Source organism: Centropristis striata, chromosome 1, assembly GCF_030273125.1.
Source record: "Centropristis striata isolate RG_2023a ecotype Rhode Island chromosome 1, C.striata_1.0, whole genome shotgun sequence".
Lineage (NCBI taxonomy): Eukaryota > Metazoa > Chordata > Actinopteri > Perciformes > Serranidae > Centropristis > Centropristis striata.
In genome coordinates this window covers 40,004,504-40,023,330 of record NC_081517.1, presented here as the reverse complement: position 1 = coordinate 40,023,330, position 18,827 = coordinate 40,004,504, and the positions used below count along the sequence as shown (strand labels likewise).

The 18,827-nt window shown below is 43.0% G+C and overlaps 1 protein-coding gene across 1 annotated transcript in view; it reads left to right on the top strand.

The window, feature by feature from the left end:
- Positions 1-18,827, top strand: part of znf827 (zinc finger protein 827) — a 77,644-nt gene that overhangs the window by 7,362 nt on the left and 51,455 nt on the right. Inside the window, exon 2 of the mRNA XM_059342239.1 lies at positions 14,535-15,815. Within this exon, the coding sequence (XP_059198222.1) occupies positions 14,535-15,815 (1,281 nt within the window). The remainder of the gene's footprint in view (positions 1-14,534; positions 15,816-18,827) is intronic.

The following is an 18,827-nucleotide window of genomic DNA, read 5'->3' as shown; positions in this document are numbered from 1 at the left end:
ACAGCTAAAAAACACTGATGCAAAAACTTTTCACACAGTTCTGCATTTACCATTAATGGTAACTTTAAAGTCCTTGCTTTTTCCAGTTTTTGATTTATTCGTTTTCTGTTTGCATCTTTAGTCAATTCTGGTACTCTACACCACAGTTTATTTAAAATTGTCAACTTCTAAAGTAGTGAATCACAGATGAAAACGTGTGATTCATCTTGTTCAGACTCTGAGTACAAATTGCTTAATTTAATATCAATAACTTAAGTTGAAATTCACTGAGGAAATTAGTTTTTTCTTCAGATGGTTGTTATCTAATAATTTCAAAGTGCCTTCTCAAAGCAGAAGCTCCTCTGCAGCACAAAATCAGGTAACAGTATTTGTCCTAATACCTCCAGTACAGTACCTGCCTGTCTGCCTGGTCTCAATCAGAGCCCCCTCTGTGTGGAATGGAAGTGCCTCAGCCTTGGTAACGATTTTTCCCGTGTTGACAAGTCACAACATGGAGATCTACAGCTCGGAGAGCAGCCCTTTGGCTACGCAGAGCCCTGCTTGCACTGAGTAATAGCAATCTCACAGGAGTAGCAGGCTTTCAGCTGGCAGCAGTTCATACGGAACAGCTCGCCGGTGCAGCTGGGAAAGACAGAGCAGAGTGGAGAGGGAGAGTGGAGCTGGTGGTGGTAGCAGTGGAGATGGAGGGAGGGAGGAAGTGGAGAGGAAGAGCTGTTAAGAGCTTTGGGCGGTTTCTCTGTTGTTGTACCACACAAGTGCATCCAGGCCCTGCAGGACAAGCCTTTAACAGGCATGAGGGATGGAGAGCATGAGAGGAGAGGAGAGGAGAGGAGGAGGAGGAGGAGGAGGAGGAGGAGGCGGCGGCGGCGGCGCTGGTGGAGGAGGAGGTGGTGGTCTGGGGAGCTGAAGCCGGCCAGTCGTGCCAGACGCCCGCTCTAAACAGGGATGTGATTTATTGTTGGACTCTGTCTCACGTTTCACTCCTAGAAAGACACTAAAATTACATTGTACAGAGATAAAAAAACTTCCTTAATTGTCTTAGAAGAAAGCCCATCGCCTGTGGGCTGTGAAGATTTTTTGGAGCATGTGGCAAATCTTTAACTAGTGCATGAAATCGAGGAGTTTTTGGCATATGGTGGCATCTGATTTTTGTATTTTTTTTTGGCTATGGATTGTGCATTAGTTATCGCTGTTTCTCCCTACAAACCTCCTACTTTGGTATATTATACATTTACTGTTCATAAAGCTGCAATTGGAAATATAGTAATCCAGTGCAGGTCATCAGAGTATGTATATTTTGCCAGGGGGCTTAAAATGGCTCTTGGCCAACACGTTGATCTTTGTCGCCCTCGCTGAATGCACTCTGCACAGCGCAGTGCTATGAGATGACCTCACTTCCTGTGTGGGTAGAGTAGGGCAGGAGGCCTCTTACACACACATGCTCACATACTCTCTCTCAAGCACAGCCTGGCTCTAGTTAGCCTTTAGTGCACCAGCCAGGCTAACCCCTCTCTCCTCTTGGTGTGGAAGTGTTTCCACATTGCACATTTAGGCAGTCAAGAGCAAGGCACAGGCTAATGTCTTTAACTAGCCGGGCTAACAGCTGTGTGTCTGCAGCTTTTTGGGACGTAGGATCAGTTTTATAGGGAGATTAAAAGTACAGAGAAGGAGGGGAGGGGGTGCTGTTACAGACACAGGATAGTAGGACCATAAGGCAGTGACAGCTCTCTAGGGAAACAATATATCACCTCTAAAAGGAGAGTGGAAGTGTTTGGCTCTGGGACAAAAATCCTGAGAAGTTAAAATCATTGATGTGATGTCATCTCAGAGAAAGCTATTGTCAGTGCGGTGTGAGGTTATTTATGGTGCTGGAAATGCAGGTGAGCGTCTTGACTAATTCACTGTGGTAGAGGAGGCTTCCCCATTTGCACAATGTGGTTGTAGCATCTCCCGGTGCATTAAACGAATGATGTGACTCAGGTTTCATCCTTTCATTGTTTACCAAGGGCATCCGGTCACCTGATTTTGTCCTTGTGATGCTAATGAGATTAGCTAATCACAGGATATTTCATTCTGAGTGAGGAGCCCTGTAGCTTATGGCACCTGTAAGAACCATCACCATATTCGGAAACAAATGGAGCTGGACAAATTAGCAGACGAAGATAATGAATGAATGAATGGTTGTAGGTAAAAGGCTATTCAAAAAACGAACTGAATCTGATGGTGCAGCTCATGATTGCCCGTATGTTCCCACTCCCCACGAGTGTTTTGAATGGGGGCCATGTTGGTTCAGATTGCCATGTCATTAATCCCTCGTACTCTACAGGGGAGTGGTCAGCGGCAGATGTATTTGCACTTCCTCCAGAAGGTTTTCTAGATTAGCACAAATCCTCCCAGAAAAACCGTTTAAAAACCTCATTTGGCACGCACAGCCAGACTTTGTGCTCATAGCTGGCCAAAGACAGCCATCCCTCCCTCTACATCTCATTCTCTCTGATTCCCCTGATTTTTTATTTTTATTTTTTTTTTATCCCCCTCACCTTGCGGTTCTCAGAGCTTAGACCCATGTCGGTTTTGACAGGCTAGTGTAATTGTTTGGAAACTCGGTTCTGTCATTTGCATGTAGCAAGCAGCCACTTTTTCAGTTTCAGTGGTTTGACCTTGTTGTACCTGCCAGCCAGAAATGAGATCATCAGAAGAGGAGACGAGAAGCTGACATCTCTCCTCCACCTACCCATGGCTTTAAGTGATGGTTGTCATAGCAATCATTATGCCACAGAACAGACTCAGTGGGTGAAGGATGGCTTTGAATGCGGCAGCCTCAGGTCACAACCTGGTTATGACAGAACAGATAGACCTATAAGGGTTGGTTGCGGACTGCACAAAGTAAACAGTGGCACACATCACATGTCAAGTTCATATACATTTCAGTTGGGGGTTTAAAATTACCCCTGCAATGGCTTTTCATACCTTGAAGAAAGCGAGGCAGGTATTGGTGTAACAGAGAGGGGAAGAGCAGCATGGGGCGAACAATGCCTCTCATTCCCATCAGCTGCCCTGGCCAGCATTTAACATGGAGATTGGAAACGGAATAAGCTCCCCCCCCCGCCCCCCCATTCTCCCTGGACCTGCATGTAAATGAGGTTAGCGGTTAGCATTTCCTGCTGTGCCACAGCAATTCTTCTCCCTCTCTTGCTCCCTCTTTTTCCTTTTTTTCTAATAATGGCTTGAAAGTGCTCCCCCTTTCCCGGGGTAGGGACCGGGACCAATCCTGATTAGTGTCCCTGTCCTAAGTGACAGGCTAAAATCCAAGCAGGCACTGCCTTGGGCGCCTCTGCCAAACAGCCGTCAAAGCAATACCACCATAAAAAAAGGCATCTTTCCCCCTTCCCCCTCAATTCTCAAGAATCCCTCCCTCTTTCGCCTTCCTCGCTCCTCTGCTCATTCTCACTTGCCGTCCATTCTGAGTGTCTCTAATAGACGCTGCCTCCACTGCTCTAACACACTGTCCCCTTACATACATACATACATGCATGCACATATAGAATTACCTCTCACTCTACCCCCACCTCCCACCGGACCTCGCTTTGTATCCCTGGGTGGACTGGCTGCTATAGAGCCGAGTGTCCCTTTTGCCAGTAGGGTGATTTACAAACAATACATGGACGCTGTACACACTCCCACCTTCCACCCTCCCACTCTCTCTCACTTCTCTTCCACAGACACACAATCACCTCTGTGAGGAGCTTCAGTATGCCAGAAAACTACGCAGCAGGGTGATGGCCTGTTCTTTTCGCACTTGTTCCAAAGAATGTACCCTGTCTGCTTGAGAATGCTAGCGCGACATCCACGTCTTGGTTGAATGAGGTTACTTTGTCAACCGGAAGACAAATTGATGGGATCTGACTAGTATGTCAAGTGGCTTATAATTAGTAGCTTCCAAAACCACATGAAATGGTAATCTGAGCTGTGTTGAAGACAATTTCGTCTGATAGAAAGCAAATACATGAGGGAGTTAAATTAGTTGAACAGTTGAAGGCACATGCTAATTACGCTGTGTAAAAAAATATTACTCTTATGTCTCCATAGTTGCTGTTATAAAGTGGTTATCATCACGCTGTCTTCTGGATTTGTTACTTTGCCAGTCTGTAGGAAACGCTGTATGCTTGTAGACACCCTGTAAAACAACCACTGCAGCACAGCACATTGATCTGGTTTCGTCGATCACAATATTATGCTACCAAGTACATTTCAGCTAAGCAATCCAGCATTAGGCATTTATAAAAAAGAAAAACTAACTTGTGTTGTGAGCAATTATGTGTCAGAGACATAATTTCTAGCATTTTTCACACGTGCATGTAGAAACACTTAAGTTTTTTGTCCACCATGTGGTGTTTTAAAGTGTGCTGCATGTGTTCGCCTGTATTCAGTTTCACAAATAAGGATGCCACCCACATATGCCTATTCCTATGAGAGGGAACGGCTTGAGTCTTGATGAATATGAACAGCTCTTTCTCACGGAATCAAGAGATTGGTCCGTGTTGTGGTCTGTTTAGATACTATACTGGCAATGAGCCTCATTTGCCAAGCAACCTATGAATGATTTTTTATTTCAAACAATTATGTTCATGTTATGTTCTTCTATATAGCAGAATGGTTTCTTTGAGATTGTCTTTATTTATGTGCATACATACGGACAGATGAAGAATCTTCATGTCTCATGAGTTCCTAAGTATATAGTTAAATAATCCTCAAAAGAATGTAAACACAAAGTTAAAATTTTTAGTAATTACTTTATTAAAATGATACTGTCAGGTCAGTTATTCTCAATTTGTCGGCGAGAACATGGCATCTCGACAGCATGCTTCTGAATAGGCTACCTCCTTTTTTTTTTTTTTTTTTTTTAAATGAAAAGATTGTGTTTTGGCTGGTTACAGACAGACTTGGCATCTGGCTTTTATTCACAATAAATGTGTTATATTGTGAGTCATGCTATCAAATTTAGGATGGACTACGTTTGTACTATATTGAAAGTAAAGCAACATTGTGTTGTGTCTTTAGCCTACATGTGATGGAAAAATAGAGCAATAAAAAAAACACAAAGGCCTAAAAACGCTTCATTAAAAGATGTAAATCAGACTGAAGCAGTGTAGTGCAGCAACAGACAATGTGGTACAGTTTAACATGAAAATATTTGAAGAAATTTGGTGCTTTCCAAACATATGTGACCAAATGACTTTTTTTTGGCTGCTGAGTAATATCCTAACAGAAACTATGCTGTCAAAGACACCAAACACACTCATCTGTTTTTTGGGTTTCTTCCTTACATTTCTTCGAATAAAAACCTTTTGCTGCCAAACATTTTATAAAAACTTGTTTTCTTGTTAAATGTATCCCAGAAAATTTTCACCAACTTACCAACAAACCAGTAAATGATGTCCAACGAATGGGACACTAACCTGTGACACACAACACATTACATTTGACCTTTGACATGTAATACTTTTTAAAATATGTTTGTCTTTTCAGATTTTCAAAGATGATAGTGCTGTGAGTTGTAATGTGGAGTATGGTGATCCATAATTAGTCATTGTCTGTCAGATGATCTTTTTCTTATTTATTCAGTAGAGAAATATACATGCAATTTCTTTCAAATACATGAGGATGGCCTTGTCAGACATGAAATCTTGTTTTCTAATGGGTGCTTAGGTTACTTACCAGTGCTTGTAAAGCGGATTCAATAAAAAAGCATGACTCATTATAACCAAAAACACTGCAAGCAGTGAATAAGTCATTCGCAATAAAATAAAACCTTTGGCAGGGCATTTGACAGTAAAAGACCCAAGGTCAGATGATCGGCCAAACCAGTGTCTTAGGAATTACCAGTTTGCTGGTTTTAGTATTTCTCACCTTGTAATTAGCCATTTAATCCTTGCCTCTCTGCTGTAGCACATGCCCTCTCTTCTTAATGTTTTTTGTTTTCTGCTAGGCTTGTGCCGATTAGATTGTATAAGGGATGACTGACAACTGATTGGATTTTCTCACGGCGATTTTACCTAATTTACTATCAGAACTAAAATTTTCTCTAGAATCTGCTCCTTACTAGTTTTAGTTCAGCATGTTTAAACCTGTTAAATACAGATCCTGTGGACTTTACATTGCTGCCAAACATTTCTGGTGGAGCAGCATGTCTGCCTGATGAACCCCATTAATCACCACGTATTGCTGGTGAATTTTAAATCCTTAATTACAAACCAGTTTGCCGTCTCTTTTCTGTGGATCTGACACTCCGAATCTCCGTTCTACATATGGCTGCTTACCAAAATGTTCCTCTGCACCCCATTAGAGTAGTTGACGTTATGAATTAAAGTTGGATTGTGATATTAAAGATGATAATGTTAAACGGAACATGATGTTGTGATATCGTCACGCCACATTCAAAGACATGGACTTTAAAAATCGAGACTTTGTTTGAATAGAGGAGAGTCCTGGCTTTCCGACTGGCTGTCTTGACTAACTGACTGGACGATATGAAAATAGAAACAATTGCTCAACCCATTTTTGAACCCAGTCAGAATCAATTCCACCTCGGAGTCTGTCAAGGATCCAGTTTGTGAACTATTTAGAGTGACCTATGTCATGAACACATCAATGTGCTTGGGATATTTATCACACGTATCATATTTGTCAGTGATCTAGTGGCTGATTTTAAACGGTGCACAAACAAACCAGCACTAGCAGCAAATTCATCCGTAGATTCAGTAGGTGAGGTACTGTGCGTAAAATTATATTGTTTTTACAATATGAATATATACTGTACATTTCATGTCCTCTGTTGTGAACCAATGAGCAGAACTGTTTGGTATCAAAGTGATGATCAGCCAAAACAGACATTCCTGTCTGGTTATTTCATGAATCAATAATTTGTCAATTGACTGATAGCTGTGATTGAAAGCCTTGATCACAGTTGGTGAAGTTGGAGGCCAATGTTGTTGGCGTTTTGTCCTTGACGTCACCATAGCAAGGACTTGCTGCAGTCACCCTCCTGTGATTGGCAGTTGGCATCTTGCAGCTACAACTGAAATTAAATGCACAAGTGGATTAAGAAAGCATTTGAGCATGTTATCACAACATGCCAAAGGCAAAATGGAAGAGATGCAAAGTGAATTGTAACTAAGCACACATTCTTCTAAATAAAACCAATAAATATAATAATAATAATAATAATAATTGACAAAATATATTTTTGACAAATCCACAGACAACCAGAATGTATCTGTTGAAGTTGCTTTGGTTTTGGCCAGGCTGACTAATCCTGCCAGGTGTCTGCACGCCTTAAGGCTTTTCTGGCCAAAATTTTCACACTGCTGTCTGTCCAGTACATCGAACAGTTCATTGTTATTCTTTTGGCATTTAGTTTTTAAAGATATTTATTTGTTTTCCTTTGGTGTTACAGTTCTCCCCATTCATAGAAGCTATAGTTTGTTTGTTGTAATGGTGTAAAAACATCTACAGGTTGTTTAAATTAACTGAATGAAGTCAGTGTTTTCCATAGGTTGACCTTTTGTGGAAGTGTATCTCTTACATACAATGTTCGCCTTAAAACAGACTGATTTCAGGTTTAGGGAGTTATTATATCTACTCAGTATTGTGGCACACGAATGCACCATTCTGGCTGGTTTTTCATCATTCTGCTTTTTCAGTTGTATTTCATTTTTATACGTTTGAAGAACAGATGTAAATACACAAACATGACTTTGAAAGTCTCTGATAGTATGGCATAGTGATTAGAATGTGGCTGCCCTTTGTCCACTAAATTGTAATGGGGATTGGTAGACAGAGAGGGGATTTGACAGTCTCGTGTGTAATAGATGTTTCAAACATTTTGATGCTGTTTTTGGGACTGTGACAGCAAACATTGGCCTGTTTTCACCCGCCAATTAGTGTCATTAGCTGGATACCGCAGTTTGCCTCAAGCCTGGGCTGCAGATTATTGCTAGATGATAATCCTAATCATTTAGTGAGATACTGTCTGTGTTCAGCAGCTACAGAGGATATTCTTAAGTGGGATGAAACGTAATAAAAAATGATATATATATATCTATTTCTGGTTGACTAATTGCTCATACAGGCCTTGATGTAATGGTCTCAGTTTGCTCATATCCACAGATTTGCATCGGAATGTTGTTGCATGTGATATGGAAATTGACTCTTCTCTATTCAATATTCCTTGAACGTAGGAAAAAAATTAAATTGGCCATAACTGTGCAGGAGCCACATTTACTGCACAGCTCACTGCAATTAAACTAAATTCATATACTGTGATACTTTGCTAAAAAAAAATCAGAATTAAATTTTTGAGTTTTGGAAAACAGGTTTGTTCATCCAAACTTTTATATGTAACACTCATATTCAGATTTCACAACATTAGAGACATGATACTATGTTTTAGTGATACAACCATTACCATAATGCAAAATTAAACGGCACTCTGCCAAGGCCAATGGTGCATTCATGTACTCCTCTGATGGTTCCATTTTCCAAGTTGGGAAGTCGTTCTTCCGACTTTGGTCTGTTTTTGAGTTAAGCCGTAATATCACAACAACATGGACAGCACAGAAAAGTTATTTTGTTATGTTGCAGCTGTTTCAAGTATTTGCGACAAATGAGAGCATAGGAAACGGATCATGTGAGCCATGAAATATGATTGGGAGCTAATGTTTTTCAATTATTCCGACACCACGAGATGCCCCATTTCGCAATTTTAAGGAGAGTGAAAAATAATTTGTGAATCCAACCTGTGATTCGGATCCGCTCCAAACTTTAATTGGTTGTTCCTTGGGCAATGCTACACTCTTCCACCAAGTGAAACAAAATTGGGCCAGTAGTTTTTTCATAATCCTGCCTTGGTGGAGGTAATAGACTAATACAAACACATCTACAACACGACGCGGTCTGCCCAAAGCATGTCTGCGTGTGTTGCACACCAACTCCCGTTGCAGGTTGAATCATTTCAGAACAGGACAATAAAATCACTAATCAGATTCAGTTGCTATCACCTCTAATCACAATCTTTGTAATGTGTCAGTGTATGCTGCAAAGATGCAATAGACATACCATTTCTCTCCCTCCAGCAGTTTAGGTCCATAGCTTTGATGACACATCTGAGGTTATGAGCAAGTTTTTATTTTTTTAACATGAGGTGCTAAAAATGGACGGGAAAAATAAACCAGGGGGTAAAGTGCACTTCATCTGCAATGAGGAATTTCAGAGGTCTGGGGCTCTCAGTCGTCTCATTCTCTTCCAAGAACACTTCTCCTTCCTGTTTCACCTCTGGCATGCCGCCCAAAGTACCCACAAACCACGGAGGCCAAGGCCGAAAATACACAGATGGTAATTTGCACTACATTTCAATACGACTCAACCGCCATTATATATAGCCCTGCTGCCTGAACCCTGATCCTCACTGAGAGTATCGCCTCACCTCAGATTCCAGCTAAAAGATGAGCTCTTTTACGTCTTTGTCACAAAGTACCGGTTGTACAGGATGACGGAGATAGTTGATAGAGCTGAAATGAAGCAGTTGATTCTGAGTTTTCATAATGCTTTGATTTCAAACATGAACCTTGATCAATACACAGGAGGGTTTTTTTTTCCTGGATCAAGACATCGTGTCAACATAATTAATTGCGAGAGAGATGTTAAATGGTTTAGCTTAGTCTTGCATGGAAGAACATTTTTTTTTGTCAGTTTTTCTAGGCACTGAAAGTAAAGGCCTTGACAGGCACTAGATAATTGACTACATATATACTGCATACATGGAATTACTGCTTTTACATACAGTTTGTCTAATTGGAACTTCAAAACAGGTCAATGTAAAGGACTGCTATTACTTCCACCTCAAGGCAACAGCTAACACACCATCAACAAGTTCACCAAAAGTAAATAAGTTACCTGCTCCACTGCATGACATTTTGTTTTAGTGATCATGTCTCGCTCGTTCCCTTGTTGGTTGTCATGTTTCATCAACTTCCTAATGAAAATAACATGATGGATAAACTTTGGAGCAATTATCATCTCGCTCCTGCAAAAAACGTCATTTAACAGATTGACGGTGTATAATTTCATGTAAAAGGGGGAAAATATATGTCTGCTAGCTCCCACACACCCAGCTGGATTTATTTAGAGCATCTGCGCTTTAATTATTTATTTATATTTAATATTTTCGGTCCCTGTTATTGGAGACAGAAGAATGAAGAAGAGGGATCTACAAGAAGAAAAAAAACCTTGTTGGTGTGAAAGAGATCAAGAAAGTGAGAGATTATGGATAAGGGAAGAGGAGCGATCCTGATCCATGCGTCCCAATTAATGGAATTACCTTCCTCCTCGGGAGGACTGTTAGTCATTTGCAGAGACGTGAGCCCGCCAGTAGAGCGCCTCTCCCACCATATTGTCCAGCAGGCGCTAATAAGGCAGCCCTGACCGCCGGGCGTGCTCATTAGCATAGCCCGCGGCCGTGGCAACCCCCGCTAGGGCCCAGCCGGACACTTAATTACCGCCGTGGCTCCTTCCTCACTACATCCATACTCACTGCCATCCTTCCTATGTCCTCACCCCCTGCTCTACCTCCTTAACCCACCCCCAAAGACACACACACCACCCTCTCCCCCTCCCAGTCATGGCAGGGAAGATGTAAGACTAATCATTTTGCCGATGTAGATGTGATGGCTTTAGTCTGAGTATGTTGTGGCAGTCTTTTATGTTATTTCACTTTTTATGGCTTTGCGGTCAGCAATCTTTGCGATTTTAGTGATTCCCTGACCTGCACTACCTCGCTCTAGCTCGTGCTCACTCTTTCTTTGCCTCTCTTACTCTCGTTGCTATATTAGCTCATGGGCATGGCTCTCATTCTGACATCGGCACAGTATTGATGCACCCCTGTCCAGCCTTAATCGGCTAATGGCCTCCTCTTCTTTTCTGCTCAGCCAAATCAGCCCCTCCCTTAACCATCCCTCTATCTGTCCCTTCCTTCCTTCGCCTTCCCGTCTCCTCTCCCCCCTACCCTGTTCAGGCCTGGGGTCAGTGAGGCCAATTTTCATGCCTGGCTAAGTCACAGAATAGCTCTGTGTGTATGTGTGTATGTGAGAGAGAGGGTGAGCAAGAGAGAGAGAGGGAATATGGTAGTCAGCAGCCTCACACAAGTCATGTGGTGGGTGACCTCCTGACCTACCTTTACTCCAGTCCCTTGCTCTTCTTTCCCTTCTCCAACTCACACTCTTCCCTTAACCAGCGTTCGTTCTGTTTGACAAGGAAATCTGGCTGACTCCTGAACTAAACTTGTATGTGTGTGCAAGCGCGCGCACACACACACATTCATACATGCACCTCTCTCTGACCTAGAAAAGCCAAAAATCCCGCCAAGTTCACAAATGGAGATTGTTGACAGCACTGCGTGGTGAAACAATGAACAAGCACACTACCTGTAATGTCCAACTGTTTTTAGCTGTAGTTACTGTCTGTGAGCTCCCTGTCTCTTTTTTTTGTGACAGGTCAACACAACACACAGGTTTCCAAACACTGTAAGTCACAGAGGTGCTACATCAAAATATTTTTAGCTGCTCTGTGTACATCTCTGTTCAAGCTCAAGGCAGTTTATTCCAGCCGATCTCAAAGCCTCACGGCCTTCTCTTTATGCAGCCTTAGCTTGCACTTTGACTTGTTATGGCTCTCTCTTTGTCTATAATGTGGTGGCGCTATACATCTCTGTGGCCCAGAGAGAAAATCCCCCGCCGCTGCACCACTGAATCACCCGTGTGTGAGTGATAACAGATCCAGACTGCTGAGCACCCCGCAGCTGTTTGTCTCAACATGCAAGTCATCCCCGCCATTACACCGCTAAATGGTTCCCTTTCAGTGGCAGACGCTTGCCGCCTCGTCCCGTATCTCCATGCTTCCATCACTTCGGGGGGGGGGGGGGGGGTTGCAGTTACTGTCGCAGAGCCAGCCACCGTACTGGAGGCAAAGCAGTTGAATGTGTGTCAGAAATGCAGTGGGGGGAAGACTTCAGCATTAAATCACAATCTTGGCTGTGTCTAAACATATGTACGCACGTGCATGCGTTTGTCCCTGTGTGTGTGGTGGGCAGACGGCAGCAGTAGTGAGAACAGAGCTCAGACGAAGCCCCCTTAGAGCTTGGGCCGGAGACCATGACCTTGGGAAATGTCATTCCGCCCACGGGGGTGGCTAGCCTGTGACACACAAAGCCATGGTAGTGGAGTGCACTGTAGCACTCTGGCGGAAGCCTAGTGGTGTAGTGTTGCATTCACTTGTACCTAACCCTGAGGTTTAAGAGTGAACCTAGGAAGCAAGAGAGTTCAGCCTCAAAGCTGAGACCTTGGGTCAGCAATCTAGCGATTTCCCTCTAACCACATTACAGCCATTAGTGGCTCTTGCTGCTTTTCACATGTCACATGGAAATGGGTCAAGCCCTGCCCTGCATGACTCACTGGCTCTTTCTCCCCCTCCCTCTCTTTCATTCCTGTTAACCCTACTCAGGTGGCAAAATGGCTTCAAGGAGAATGGGAAAATTGGGCCCACAATTGGCACATTATAATGTTTCCATTCACCTTTTTAAGAAGATGTGAAGGGTCACTCAGGCTTTAAATGCTCATCAGACTCAGACATGTTGCATTGTTTGTCTATTAGACATGGGTTCATAGACGGTTTGGAGAGCCCTAAGGCCAATATTATAACATAATCCGTTGCCTTGTTTTTTGGCATCTTGCATTTCATGTCAGCTTTTGGTTGTGTTACTAAAAATGTATGATGTGTGTGTGTGTGTTTGAGACAGAGATGAGAAGCTGTTTGGAAGTGTGGAAGCCCTGTTTGATATCTGTTGCAACAGGAGAGCAGCGGTCATAGTGGGTTGTGATTGTGGTCACCTTTGTGGACCATGGCGAGCCACGCTGGCCAGATGTCAGCCAACTCTAATGATCCCAACAGGTCGCTGGGCTGGGTTGCCTGGCAACCGTATTGCCTTTGCCTGTAAACAGAGCGCAGGCCCACCAGGCCTCGGTCAGGGTCGCAAGGGTGAAGGCAGCTTTGGTGTGTGTGGAAATACTCATGTATGTTGGTGTGTGAGACGTTTAAAATAGAGCCTGACCAATATGGGATTTTGAGACCGATGCCAATACTGATTTTAGAAGGGAAAATTAATCGATAACAGATATGGTGGCCGATATGGTTGTTTGGTTTCTTTTTGCTGGAATGAAAATAGACCTTTTTTCTGTGAATTGTGTACTGATTTTTCACCACTCAGCAAAGGTAACCAGAGAGCTACTATCTCAAACATAAAACTTTATTTAATGATATTTAACAATGTTATACATTATTACATACACATTACAAAAGAATAAATTGCTAAATTAACATCATTACTGTTCAGCTTAAACCAATTGCTTACCATTTAAAAGAATAAAGAATTTAAAGAATGTGTTTAAAAAAAAATCGGCAGATGATATCAGTCAACCGATATATCCGTCAGGCTGTAGTTTAGAATAGTCCTTTCATTGCCAAACATAATTTTTGCAGCTGTATGAGCGCCCAATTCTCTGAGAAATCTCAAGTCTGTTGAGATGCTTTGAGAGGTTGTGTGCAGAAACCTAAAGAGGAAGGAAAAAAGTCGGTTTTGACATTTTGTTTTGCCCAGGCTTGGTGCTTTTGACATATTCTTATGGAGGTTTGTTAATATGTATCAGGAATATTCACTTTTCTTTGTTCGCCCTTGTCTGGCAAGCTGTAATGTTTTGCTTATGAATATTGATACATGAAGTGTATATTAATGACCCTTGGTGACCTTAACCCTATCCTTATTGGCTCCCCGGTGGTATCTGCAGGCTCATGAATATTAATCTAGTTCTGTAACCTCCATTACCCTAATCTTTGCTGTCTAGCCTCCCAGAAGGACCCGTTGTCATGGTAACCCCTTTACTAGACTCTTCCAGACCAAGGGTGGGAAAAATATGGTTAAAAAAGGACAGAAAAAAATCTAAATTACTCCAACATCTCTGATGCGCCTTGTTGAAAGCTACCATTGTATAAGACAGAGGTGTTTTGGAAGTAATTTTAGTGGTCTCCTTGCTGAGCAAAGAAGTGTTTTGCAGAAAAAAATGTTTTTCAAATAGCTGTTTGACTTGGGTTTTAGCAGGTTATTGTGTTAATGAATGTTCAAAATCATGGTCTCAATTAGGCTTTCACATACAGATTACTAATTGACATCATCAGACAAGCAAGGATAGGAAATATTAAAAGTTTATAGTTAATATAATTTCCAATGTTAAAATCTTAGCCACAGGCTATGGCTATGCCCTCTGCTTAACTCTTAGTAGTGAGTGTTTTAATATTCACAATTCATGCTCAGGATACTGAATCCACTATGTTGCCCTAGTGAACACTTAGACTGGGCAACATAGCGATATCTCAATAACATGCTTTGTACTTCAGTTGTAAATTGAATGTTCTGTCTCCTCTTCCAGATGTGGACAGCAACGAGGAAGGAGGACCTGATGATGGTCCTGTGGAGGAGGAAGGCTGGTTTGGGAATGCTTCTGACACACGCTCAGAGTCGTCGTCCTATGGGGACACCCAGGATGAGCTCCTCCTGGCCAGGGGCTCCTCTCCTGATGAACGGCCCGGAGTCAGCACTGGGTCCGGGGACCACGATACCTGTGGAGGTGAGAGCTCAATGGGTTGCCCCACACCCGTCCATCGTGCCTCTTTGGAACTTCTTGGACTGGATGGAGGTGCATTCTCGGCCCAGGACACACTCTCTTCTGTGGTATCGTCGCTGTATGGTGAGGCAGCGTCTCGTGCCCTCGGAAAGCCCCTCAGCAGCAACCTACGGCGCCTCCTAGAGGCCGGGTCGCTGAAACTTGACTCTGGGGAGCTCTTAGGTCGCTCATCGAGGGGAGGTGCTGGGGGGGAGTCTCCTCCAATAGGTCTAGCTCCACCTTTGACACTCTCCCCGTCTTCCCACCACGCCCAGCAGTTAAGTGCTCTTGCCCGAAAATTGGCCAACAACAACAACAACAGTGGCTCAGCCTCACCAGCCTCCTTGGCACCCTCAGTCACCAACATTAAGCAAGAGCCCCTTGACCCCTTTAACTCTGTCACCCCTACCAACGGCAGTGGCTTCGTATGGGCAGGTGTTGCAGATAAGTGGCCACCAGCCAGCTGCTCCACGCCCTGCGGCTCCAGCCTGTCCCCGGACTCTGCAATCCAGAAGTTAAAAGCGGCAGCGAATGCTGTTCTCCAAGACAAGAATGCCGTGGCCTCCTCCTCGACGACTTCTTCCTCCTCCTCCTCCAACTCTGCCTCATCCGCAGTACCCGCCCTTGGAGGGGGTGGTCGAGGAGACGATGTGGTGCGCTTTGATGCCTTCAACTCTCCATTTAGCCCACAGTCAGCTAGCTCCACCCTCGCTGCACTTTCCAAGAAAGTCAGCGAGCGGAGCCAAGCTTCGTCAACGACCAGCGCTGCTCCTGACCACCAATCCTCAGCCAGTTCCTTTCTCTCACTTGTGTCAATGACCTCCTCTGCTGCCTTGCTCAAAGAGGTGGCAGCCAGGGCAGCGGGAAACCTGCTGGCAGAGAAGAAGGACGGTTCCTCCTTGGCAACTGCTGGGGTCCTCCAAGAGGATGTGAAGCCCCTGTTGGACAAGAACCAGAAAGCTACCACGCCCTCTACACCCACCCAGAGCCTAGACTTGCTGTTGCCCTCTACTCCAAAGAGCAGGGGCAAACCCAACAGCCAAGCAGGTAATCTTAAGATATAATGTATACATAGCAATTTTAACATGCATAGAAATAATAATGCTACAGGAATCAAAACAATACAGATAATAAGAGCCGAGCTCAACTGAGGCTAGCTACATCTTTGGATATATTTCCAGTGAATTCAGGTTTTTACTTTAGTGAGACACAGTTACAAAACACTGAAGCACCCTCAATTCTTGCCTTGTGTTAATCACAGAAACAGGATACTTGAGCTGAACCAAGGTTGCTACAATGAAATAAAATTACCTTATGTCTGCATAGAAGAGAGAGCCTATTAAGGTTCAAGATCATTTTAGCCGCACATAGAAAGTTTTCATCTTCCTTGAGCATTTTTCTATTAAATTTCTTATTATAAATGTTAAATTATTGTACAGATTTACCAGACGTTCAAAAGAACTAGCTCTCATATAGTTAAAATTCTTCCTATTCAGCATTTACCAAAGAACTAATACCACTTAGCAGCATGGCATGCAAATTGTAAATGCTAGTGGCTGATGAGTTAAAGTAATATTGCAATTGAAGTTGACTCTAAAAAGATGAAATGTAATTTTTTTTCTGGGAAAAAAGCAGGTTTACTTGTCACCGAAATACAGAAGATCAGAAAAAGCACATTTCTGAACTTCCATGACATGTTTTCTCTAGTTTTGTAATGGTTTTGTTCTCACCTCACTGGCGCTGAAGTAGCGAGTAGTGTAGCCTCAGCTTAACTGTCAGCCGAGCAGAGAGCACAGGCGAGAGAAAACAGCCCTGGCTGGCCTTCTAGTCTGGGAAATGGTCTGTGGGCTCAACGGGGGGTTCCGACTGAGACCTCACTGCCTTCCCAGACCAGCTCGTTTGTGCTCGGATGTGCGTGCTGCCAAAAGGGGGCCGTCAGTGTGTGCTCGGCACAGTGGGGAGCCCTGGAGTCCATATCCATCTCGGCAGCCTCCTCCTGGCTTCAACCCGCACTAGCCTGAGCCCTCTGCACTGATCAGCACAGCAGACTTAAGGCCAAACACATCATACTTTCCACTGACTGGATACAGATGCGTGCACGCACACACTCTTTCTTTCTCCCTCCCTCTTGTGCTCGCTCTCTCTGTTACTCACAAATGGCCATGCAGTATATTCTGCAAGTGTGTACTCAGATGTAGACATATAACCAAACAAGGGTGCACGCAAAGATCTCACTCTTGCACAGGGAGAGAGAAAGCTTCAAAGTGCAGGCTCTTGCTTAGTAGCCTTTAGGGAGAACAGAATGTTTTCAGGGAGATGGATGGGCACTTTTGAGGGATTGTGTCGCAACCCCGCCAAATCTAAAATGGCTGGATCAAATTGACTTCAGACAGATGAGGCAGTCGATGTAATATTCTGTGATCTGCATGCTAAAAAGGGGGTCTGCTCTAACCCGCGAGCTGTCAAGGTCGAGCAGCGCTGTAAAAATGCAGGTAGTTGTTTGGTCGCCAGACTGAAAAATGTGACCTTGATTATTGACTGTCATGTCTTGTTTTATTGTCGTCCCTTGCCAGTTCCACTATAAAACTCTATTGCACGGGCATGTTCTGCACTTTGAATATATAAGGAGAGCTTTCTCCCTGGTTCTAAAACACGTTTGTGATTGCATAGCAAACAGAAGTGTTGAACACTAAGACAAAGGTACTAAACTGATGCACATTTCCTCTCTCCTATATTTCCGCTTCACTCAGCTCAACTTAGAATAAGCAGAAGTCATTTTTGCATTGTGATCTCTGCTGTGCTTTGAGAGGTTGGGCCGCAGATGGCGGTTTATTGTTGCAAATAGGCAGTCTCGAGGTTTTACACCTCAGGTCAATGAATGGCTGAGCACAGTAATTTCACCAAACACTGATTACCAGATGTTTTTCAAGGAACGGCACTGGAATACTTATGAAGCCATCCTGACAGGCCCTTGTAGAATTTGTAATGCAATCATGCCTCTTTCTAATAAGACCAATTAAACAGTAATGGATGCCGGATATGAAGCCAACAACAATAATCGAGATACTAAAACATGCTTGAGTTTTTACTTCCATTGTTCCATTGCTTCCAGCTGGCATTTCCCTTGATAGTTTTCACCATTAGGTGTGAAGCAGTTGTCTTTTCTAGATCTGTGAATACTGCAGTCTGCATTTGGAAAGGCATGTTTTTTTATTTCTTTACAGTAAAAGCCATTCCTCACCAGTGCAACACAAAAATGATGTGTGGGACTATGCACACCAGGTCCTGTGCAAATTATTTGTGATGCCATGTTTCAGTAACCCACCACATAAAAAAAAAAAAAAAGAAACACTATATGGCTTGTTATTGCCCAGCAGCTGGGATAAGATGAAAATGGTAATGTGGCAGATATGCCAACCACAGAACAGCTAGTGCTAGCTAGCTTAAAATTTGGGGACAGAGTAGTTCATGTATTGTATAGTTAACGTCAGCTACATTAGGATTTTCATTGTATTCCAGCTGATGAGCGATCTCAAGCTTTATATTGTTTTTAATTTCATTGTTGAGGTGTTTGTCCTAAAATATTGTGTTCTTTTTTAGCGGCAAATTAGCGTCGAAATAAAGCTCTCTCTTTTTTTTCATTCATAAAAACCCACAAAATCAGCTTTTATTAATTTCCCCATGGACGAGTATCTATGCTTGGTGTGTAGGACTGTCACAATAACAACTGTATTGATGTATCGATATATAAAGTGGACAAGCTTGTTTTTTTCTGGATTTGCTATGTTGCGGTTTACATGTGTGTTTGCTAACATATGTCAACAATTTTTGCGTAATGTGTTTCTCCCCAAACGGCTTCCCATAATTTACTGTCACCATAATCACCTGCTCACTCTTTAAAACTCTAAAAGTGGACGCTTTGTGGTTTTAACACAGACTTTTTGTGTTTAAAATAATGCTGCAAATGTTTGACAGGCAGTACGAAAAAAAACTATATTTCCCAAGCAGCAATTCCATTTCAATTCCAATGTTTGATATTCTTAAGATTTAAAAATGACT